At 43.6% G+C, this 10000-nt stretch overlaps 1 protein-coding gene across 1 annotated transcript in view; it reads right to left on the reverse strand.

The window, feature by feature from the left end:
* LOC308382559 (pro-opiomelanocortin A-like) overlaps positions 1-990 on the reverse strand; it is a gene marked incomplete at both ends in the record, with an annotated part of 1491 nt that extends 501 nt beyond the window's left edge. The window contains 3 exons of the mRNA XM_080860958.1: positions 1-8; positions 126-219; positions 907-990. The exon at positions 1-8 is cut by the window's left edge and continues 169 nt beyond it. Coding sequence (XP_080717084.1) covers positions 1-8; positions 126-219; positions 907-990 — 186 coding nt within the window. The remainder of the gene's footprint in view (positions 9-125; positions 220-906) is intronic.
* Positions 991-10000: the final 9010 nt, after the last annotated feature.

The following is a 10000-nucleotide window of genomic DNA, read 5'->3' on the forward strand; positions in this document are numbered from 1 at the left end:
GGGCACGTCTGAGGGGGGGTGCACAACCACCGGGGCCAGCATGGACAGCAGCCGCCCCAGGACCACGCCCGGCTCTTCCTCCTCTTCCTCCACCCCGCCCCCATCATCTTCATCATCTTCATCACCATCGGCCTCGGGGGGAGGGGCCAGCTGGCGACGCTCCAGAGAGGGGGCGGAGTCTTGGCCCTGCTGCTCCGGAGGACACACACGGAGACAGTCCTGCAGGAGAGCCAATCAGAGAGGCGGAGAGAAGGAGGCAACCAATTAAGAAGGGCTTAGTGAAGGAGGCAACCAATCAGAGAGGGTTAGAGAAGTAAACAGCCAATTAGAAAAAAGGCTTAGTGAAGGAGGTATACAATTTGGTTCTTTTGTTCCTTTTTTATCTAGTCCCCAAATTTCAGAGATAAGTTTAGAGATGATGATGAAGATGATGATGATGATGATGATGATGATGAAGATGATGATGAACACGATGGTGATGATGATGTAGATGATGAAGATGATGAACACGATGGTGATGATGATGAAGATGATGATCGTGTTGGTGGTGGTGAGGATGAAGACTTGATTATGATAATAGTGATGTGCTGGTGATGATGATGCTGAAGATGATTATGGAGATGATGAAGATGATTGTGATGAAGAGTGTAGTGATGATGAAGATGATGATCGTGCTGGTGGTGGTGATGATGATGATGATTATGATAATGTTCAGGTGATGATAACGATGATGATGATGGTGATGAAGAGTATGATGATGGTGAAGAGTATGATGATAGTGAAGATGATGAAGATGTTGGTGATCGTGCTGGTGGTTGTGATGATGATGATGATGATGATTAAGCTGATGATGATGATGATGATGATGATAAAGAGTATGGCGATGAAGCTGGTTTAAGTTCTCACCAGTAGCTCCTCTTGAGAGTTGAGTTCTCTGCAGATTCGTTCTCCAGAACATGACACACTCAACTTAGAAGCGCTCACACACATGACCACCGCCACCACAAGCACACACACACACACACACACAGTCTTCAGCGGGAGCTGCGGCATCTTCTGTCTCCACTGGAACACACTCACACGCAGATGTTCCTCCTCCCCTATCAGCCTCTCAGCCAATCACTGTTCAGGAAAGAGTAAACACAGAACTCAGTTGCATTCAGAGGATATTACAGGATTCATGTGTGTGTGTGTGTGTGTGTGTGTGTGTGTGTGTGTGTGTGTGTATGTGTGTGTGTGTGTGATTCATTTAGTGCCTCTTTCTTCTTTCTTCTCTGCCAAGGACAAACTCCAGTGGCTTTTGTTGGTTATATGGGGTGAGTGTGTGTGTGTGTGTGTATGTGTGTGTGTGTGTGTGGCTACATGGTGTGTGTGTGTGTGTGCTTCTGTTTCGTGTTCTTCAATGGACCAGCTCCATTCATAAATCTACTGCATTGATCTAAACACGCCTGAACCCACACACACACACACACACACACACACACACACACACACACACACACACACACACACACACACACACAGGTCTAAACACGCCTGTACCCACACTTTCTTCTTCAATGGACCAGCTCCATTCATAAATCTACTGCATTGATCTAAACACGCCTGAACCCACCCCCCCCCCCACACACACACACACACACTATATGTGTTAAATTATCCCTCATAGTCCCATTATAATCCCTTAATCACTATGTCAACAATAACAGATACAGTGCCGCTTGAAAGTATGTGAACCCCTTGAGCAGTCAAGAGTTTTCTGTTGTTTTACCATGATTTTGGCCAGAGAAGGTCGGGCTTATATAGGGAGAGAGGGGCTGAGAGGCATGCCAGGACATGCCTCAGGGGGAGACTTGAAACTATAGTTTGGCTGGTTTCCTCTTTCTTTTAATCTGTGTTGCCCAACCCTTTTCTTAAGGATATCTCATTTGATTGGTTTGCTAAATTGACTAATTTAGCACCCAAATGTAATTCACCGAATCTGTTACCTGCTTGACTTTACCAATGCAGCTGGGGGTTCACTTACTTTTGCAAATACACTAATACCATGTTTCATGTAGTATTTTGGCTACTCAAACAATTCCCTCTAAACAAGAACATGCAAATGATAAACATAAACCTGACATTTCATCTATGGAAAATTGGTGAAAAAAACAAATTGAAAAATCATGGTAAAACAACAGAAAACTCTTCAAAACTGCTCAAGGGGTTCACATACTTTCAAGTGGCACTGTATATATGTGTTAAATTAGCCTCCATAGTCCCATTATAATCCCATAATCACTATGACAACAATCACCGTGTATATGTGGACGATTGCAAAGACAGAAATAAAGACAGGCTGAAGTCCTAAATTAAATCTAAAGATAATTCATGAATTTAAGCATACCTCTCTTCTGCTTCCTTCAAGACGAGTGTGTGTGTGTGTGTGTGTGTGTGTGTGGGCTTATATAGGGAGAGAGGGGCTGAGAGGCATGCCAGGACATGCCTCAGGGGGAGACTTGAAACTATAGTTTGGCTGGTTTCCTCTTTCTTTGAATCTGTGTTGCCCAACCCTTTTCTTAAGGATATCTCATTTGATTGGTTTGCTTAATTGACTAATTAAGCACCCAAATGTAATTCACCGAATCTGCAATTGATAAACATAAACCTGACACTTCATACATGGAAAATTGGTGATGAAAAAAGAGAAAAATCATGGTAAAACAACAGAAAACTCTTCAAAACTGCTCAAGGCGTTCACATACTTTCAAGTGGCACTGTATATATGTGTTAAATTAGCCTCCATAGTCCCATTATAATCCCATAATCACTATGACAACAATCACGGTGTATATGTGGACGATTGCAACAGAAATAAAGACAGGCTGAAGTCCTAAATTAAATCTAAAGATAATTCATGAATTTAAGCATACCTCTCTTCTGCTTCCTTCAAGACGAGTGTGTGTGTGTGTGTGTGTGTGTGTGTGGGTTTATATAGGGAGAGAGGGGCTGAGAGGCATGCCAGGACATGCCTCAGGGGGAGACTTGAAACTATAGTTTGGCTTTGAATCTGTGTTGCCCAACCCTTTTCTTAAGGATATCTCATTTGATTGGTTTGCTTAATTGACTAATTTAGCACCCAAATGTAATTCACCAAATCTGTTACCTACTTGACTTCACCAATGCAGCTGGGGGTTCACTTACTTTTGCAAATACACTAATACCATGTTTCATGTAGTTTTTTGGCTACTCACACAATTCCCTCTAAACAAGAACATGCAATTGATAAACATAAACCTGACACTTCATACATGGAAAATTGGGGATGAAAAAAGAGAAAAATCATGGTAAAACAACAGAAAACTCTTCAAAACTGCTCAAGGCGTTCACATACTTTCAAGTGGCACTGTATATATGTGTTAAATTAGCCTCCATAGTCCCATTATAATCCCATAATCACTATGACAACAATCACCGTGTATATGTGGACGATTGCAAAGACAGAAATAATCATGGCTAACGTCCTAAATGAATTTAAAAGATAATTCATGAATTTAAGCGTACCTCTCTTCTGCTTTCTTCAAGACGTGTGTGTGTGTGTGTGTGTGTGTGTGTGTGTGTGTGTGTGTGACAGAAATAATCCTGGCTAAAGTCCTAAATGAATTTAAAAGATAATTCATGAATTTAAGCTTACCTCTCTTCTGCTTCCTTCAAGACGTATGTGTGTGTGTGTGTGTGTGTGTGTGTGTGTGTGTGTGTGTGTGTGTGTGTGTGTGTGTGTGTGTGTAGCGTACCTCTCTTCTGCTTCCTGCCCAGAGGTCTTCTCTTCTCTTCCCCACAGCAAGTCTCGTTCTCTCGTTCTGTCTTTCCAGTGATCTGTGTTCAAGAGTGAGTGTGTGTCTGTGTGTGTGAGAGTGTGTGAGAGTGTGTGTGTGAGTGAGTCCAGCAGACAAGCGGTGGGGTCCACTACCTTATATACTCCCAGGTGCTCGGAAACCTTCCAAGGCCAGCCCTTACGTGTGTGTGTGTGTGTGTGTGTGTGTGTGTCTGTGTGTGTGTGCCTGTGCCTGTGTGTGTGTGTGCCTGTGTGTGTGTGTGGCCAGCGCTTACATGGATGTGTCACCCAAGACGACCTTATTAGGGGGGGGGTGGCTGGGGGCGGGGAGCTTCTGTGGTTGCCATGGAGATGATGATGATGATGATGATGAGGAAATGTTTGGGCTGAGGGTGTGATGACGTCAGTGTTGTAGTGGATGTAAAGTTCACCATGACGACCGGGGATTCCTCACGGTGCTACCAGATCTCTGCTACTGAGCTCCTGTCAGGTCCCAGTCTAAGAGACGCAGGTAACAAGACGTGTGTGTGTGTGTGTGTGTGTGTGTGTGTGTGTGTGTGTGTGTGTGTGTGTGTGTGTGTGTGTGTGTGTGTGTGTGAGAGACATGCAATAGTAATGACAACTAAAACTTATCTCAAGGAGCTTCACACCCCCTAGAGCAGTAGTAGCCCAGAGCCACACCCCCTAGAGCAGCAGTAGCCCAGAGCCACACCCCCTAGAGCAGTAGTAGCCCAGAGCCACACCCCCTAGAGCAGCAGTAGCTCAGAGCCACACCCCCTAGAGCAGTAGTAGCCCAGAGCCACACCCCCTAGAGCAGCAGTAGCTCAGAGCCACACCCCCTAGAGCAGTAGTAGCCCAGAGCCACACCCCCTAGAGCAGCAGTAGCTCAGAGCCACACCCCCTAGAGCAGCAGTAGCTCAGAGCCACACCCCCTAGAGCAGTAGTAGCCCAGAGCCACACCCCCTAGAGCAGTAGTAGCCCAGAGCCACACCCCCTAGAGCAGTAGGTCACACCCCTAGATCAGTAGGCCACACCCCTAGAGCAGTAGGGTGATGGTCACACACACACTACTACAAAGTGACATTTCAACACAGCTGTTGTAGTGAGGCACTTGCATTGTATGTGTCCGTATGCATTCACCGCAGGTCTGTAGATATCACTACACTAGCACATGCACATGTTAGAAATGGGTCCACTGGCATGTGTGTAGTTCATGTTTATTCTGATGCCTGTAGGAATATGTCTGCTTGTTTCTGATTCTTTCTTGTCCTCCCTGCCCCATCTCTACCTCTCTATCCACCTTTATCTCTCTCTCTTTACCTCTATTTCTCTATCTCTACCTTTCTATCTAACTATCTCTGTCTCTCTATATTTATATCTATTTGTCTCTCTCCCCTCCTCTCTCCTTCTCCCTCCCTCCATCTCTCTCTCCCTCCATCTCTCTCTCCCTCCCTCCATCTTTCTCCCTCTCTCCCCCTTCCCTCCCTCCATCTCTCCCTCTCTCTCCCCCACTCCCTCCATCTCTCTCTCTCTCTACCTTCCTTCATCGTTCTCTCTCTCTCCCTCCTCCCACCTTCTCTCTCCCTCCCTCGCTCCATCTTTCTCTCTCTCCCCCTTCCCTCCCTCCATCTCTCCCTCTCTCTCCCCCACTCCCTCCATCTTTCTCTCTCTCTCCCTTCCTCCATCTTTCTCTCTCTCTCCCTCCTCCCACCTTCTCTCTCCCTCCCTCGCTCCATCTTTCTCTCTCTCCCTCTTCCCACCTTCTCTCTCCCTCCCTCCATTCATCTTTCTCTCTCTCTCCCTCCTTCTCTCTCTCCCTCCTTCTCTCTCTCTCCCTCCTTCTCTCCCTCCCTCCCTCCCTCCTTCTCTCTCCCTCTCTCCCTCCCTTCTTCTCTCTCCCTCCTTCTCTCTCTCCTTCTCTCTCTCTCCCTTCTCCCTCCCTCCTTCTCTCTCTCCCTCCCTCCCTCCTTCTCTCTCCCCTCCTCCCTCCATCTTAATGAGTAATCCCATTAGGAGGGATCAGAGGGGTAAGATGGCCGACCAGTGGACCGCTCACACCGCTCTCTCTGTCATAGGAGGCAGAGGGAGAGAGGGATAGAGAAGAAGTCAGAGAGAGCGAGAGAGATGGAGAACGGCAGAGAGTAGGGAAGGGAGAGAACGAGAAAGAGAGAGAGAGAGAGAGAAAGAAAGAGAGAGAGAGAAAGAAAGAGAGGGAGAGAGAGAGAGAGAGAGAGAGAGAGTAAGAGAGAATGTGGCCTGCTTCATTCTTAGTGTGATCGGGACCCTACGGACAGCCCAGTAAAAGAACCTCCAGTATCCATTACTAAGGTAAGTGTGTTTGTGTGTGATTATTGATATCTGTGTGTGTGTGTGTGTGTGTGTGTGTGTGTGATTATTGATATCTGTATGTGTGTGTGTGTGTGTGATTATTGATATCTGTGTGTGTGTGTGTGTTTTTTTTTTTTTTTTTTATTTTTTTTTAAACATTATGTTTATTGGGTTTTTCATTTTTTTTTAACAACACAAAACAAGACATACAATAACAACAAGACTCGGCTCAGAGACTCAAATATACAGACAAACTTTGCTCATTACTTAGGCTATGTGACGGCACAGAATGAGTAAATAAATTAATATAAAATTGGAAATGAAATACAATAATAACATAAAATAAAATGAAAGGTCCTATCCATTTTACATGAATCCTCTTATTAGTATGGTTTCAATATTTAACCCCATAAAGGACATGAAAGGTTCCCATTTTCTGCGAAAAATGTTATCCTTATCATGTAACTTACATGTCAAATAATCCAGTGAAATATATTCTATTACAACTTTATGCCACTGTGTTCTCGAGGGGGGTTTGTCAGTTATCCAGTTTAATAAGATACATTTCCTTGCACAGAAAGTTAACATTTTATATAATTTCTCTTTGTATTTGTCATTAATAAAACAGTTTGATACCCCAAGTAACATGCAAAGAGGATCACATTGTAGTGACATGGTTAAAATCTTATTTATATCTTGCCCAACCATATTCCAAAATGTTTTAATTTTCCGACAGGACCACAGGCAATGAGTAAGACTCCCTATCTCTATTTTACACTTAAGACAGTGGGGGGAGAGGTCAGCATTGAACTTATGACGTTGGGAAGGGGATATATGAGCTCTGTGCAGAATTTTTAACTGAACTGCCTTCACCTTGTTACAGATACTCAAGGTCCTTGCATTATCCCACGCCTCATCCCACTCCTCATCTGTAATCTCCACGCCAAGTTCTCCTTCCCATTTACCCTTCAGGTGTAAAGTTCCAGTAGTAGCGCATTCCTTAAGCAATCTGTAAAAGAAACCTATGGAGTGGCCTATTTGAAGTGAGAAGAGATATCGCTCTATGCATGAATTGCTTTGGTCAGTAAGAATTGTTGTATCTTTTTTAATGAAATCTCTTAGTTGAAGGTATCGGAAAAAATCCTGTTTAGGAATATCATACTTTACACTTAACTGACCAAATGACATCAATGTGTTTCCAACAAGTACATCACCTAGCCTGGAGATCCCTTTGGTACTCCAGATCTGAAAGCCAGGATCCGTTATTCCTGGCAAAAAATCTAAGTTACCACATATTGGTGTAAAAACAGAAGTGAATTTATGTCTACCCTCCAATTTTCTAACTACCCGCCAGGCCTTGACAGTATAGACTGTAATTGGATTATGACATGCATTAACTAAAGGTTTTTTTGAAAATAAGAGGTTTGCAAGAGGTAGTTTGGACATAGAACTTTCTATATCCAACCACATGGACAGGGGATCTTTGCGTATCCAGTCAACGATAAAGCGGAGGTGTGCACTAAGTTGATATTTCCTAATATCAGGGAGGTCAAGGCCACCCTCTGAGGATGGAAGGCACATAGTTGCTAAGCTAATGCGGGGCTTCTTCTTTGCCCATATGAAGGAGCTTAACCAACTATTCAGACTTTTAAGGGTTTTATGAGGCAAAAGAACTGGAATCATCTGAATAGGGTAGAGCACTCTAGGCAAGACATTCATTTTCAGGAGAGCCACACGTCCCAGCCAAGAGATAGGCAATGTATTCCATCTCTCCAAATCCAATCTAATGCGTTCAAACAAGGGGGTGAAATTTGTTTTATACATTTTATCAAATTCAGGGGTTATATATATTCCTAAATAAACAAAACCAGATGGGGACCACCTAAAGGGGAATGGACATGGAGTTTTAGGTTGACACTTCAGGCTACCCAGGGGCATTGCTTCCGATTTGTCAAAGTTTATTTTATATCCTGAAAAGGCACTGAATTTACTAATTGTGTCAATGAGATTAGGGGTAGACACCTCAGGCTTAGTCATGAAGATCAGGACATCATCTGCGTAAAGGGTTATCTTGTGCTGTCTATTGATTATAGGTAGACCATAGATGTCCTCATTCTTCCTGATTGCCTCTGCTAAGGGTTCTATAACAAGAGCGAACAAAAGAGGGGAGAGGGGGCAGCCCTGTCTGGTGCCTCTCTGAATGCAGAAATTAGGCGACCGTAGTCCATTAGTAAGAACAGAGGAGAGAGGATTATTGTAAAGTAATCGAACCCAACTGATAAATGTTTCACCTAAGCCAAACTTGTCTAACGCATAAAAAAGAAAGGGCCATTCAACGCGATCGAACGCCTTCTCTGCATCCAGAGAGACTACCACACCATCCATCGACTGTTGATGGAACTTTTGAATTGTGTTCAGTAACCTACGCACATTATTGCATGAAGTACGGCCTTTAATGAAGCCAGTTTGGTCTTCATGAATGAGCACCGGGAGTAAGCCTTCCAATCGTGTAGCCAGTATTTTGGAGAGAATCTTTAAATCTACATTTAATAAGGATATTGGCCTGTAGGAGGTGCAGCGCTCTGGTTGTTTTCCTTTTTTCAAAATCAACGAAATGTTGGCCTCCCTCAGAGACGCAGGTAGGATGCCCCTTTCTAAGGAATCTTGTAACATGTTCAACAGGGGTTCAGCTAAAAGGTTCTGGAACTCCTTAAAGTACTCACTACTCAGCCCATCCGGGCCAGCCGCCTTCCCAGAATGCAATGCATTAATAGCATCCAGTACCTCCTCTCTGGTTAAGGGCGCATTAAGCCTGGACTGTTGATCTTCTGCGAGTTTTGGAAGATTGAGCGAGGAGAAAAAAGTATCCATTAAATCTGACGTATCCTGCTTTAGGTCTGAGTGGTAAAGATTTTCATAAAAGCTTCTAAATGTGTCATTTATGGCTGCATAATCAAACATCTGCTCACCTGTATCATCTATAATTGAAGGGATCATTTTAGAATCTGATTTTTTCTTTGTTAGATAAGCCAGATAACGCCCAGCCTTATCACCCTGCTCGTATAATCTTTGTTTAGCAAATCTAATTTGGGCCTCTGCGTGTTTTGTTGAAAGGGAATCTAAGGCTGAGCGTAATGCAGAAATGTCTTTAAGTCTCTTTGACGACGGTGAAGCAATGTGATCTCTTTCAGCCATCTTAAGCTTAGATTCCAAAATTTTTCTTTGTTCAGCCTGCCTACGCTTCTTACTGGATACATACGATATGATGAGGCCTCTTGCAAAGGCTTTAGAGGTTTCCCAAAGAAGTGACGGATCATCAGTGGAAGCCGCGTTAATAGATAGAAAGGATTGAAATTCTTCCGTAAAGTAAGATATGAATTTGTGGTCTGAGAGAATTAAAGGGTTAAACCTCCAATATCTTGTCTGTGGGACTGGATTTCCAACCTGATATTGAATAAAAACGGCAGCATGATCCGATATAACAGCACTACCGATAGAGCTACAAGTAATGGACTGAAGTAAAGTTTTGGGAACAAAGAAATAGTCTATACGTGTGTGACATTTATGAACTTTTGAGAAGAAGGTATATTCTCTATCCGTTGGGTGTTGGGCCCTCCATATATCTATGTAATCTAGATCCTCACAGAGGGCATTCATAAATTTAGAGTTGTGAGAGATGGACGTTTGTCCTGCAGGAAATTTGTCTATACAAGGATTTAAATGGCAGTTAAAATCTCCTCCTACAAAACTATTCCTGACATTGAGATCGACAAATTCAGAGAATGCTGTAGCTAGAAATTCACTTGGATGGCCAGGTGGGAAATACACATTCATAATGGCAATCACTTCTCCATA

Source organism: Sprattus sprattus (genome assembly GCF_963457725.1).
Source record: "Sprattus sprattus genome assembly, contig: scaffold_83, whole genome shotgun sequence".
NCBI lineage: Eukaryota > Metazoa > Chordata > Actinopteri > Clupeiformes > Clupeidae > Sprattus > Sprattus sprattus.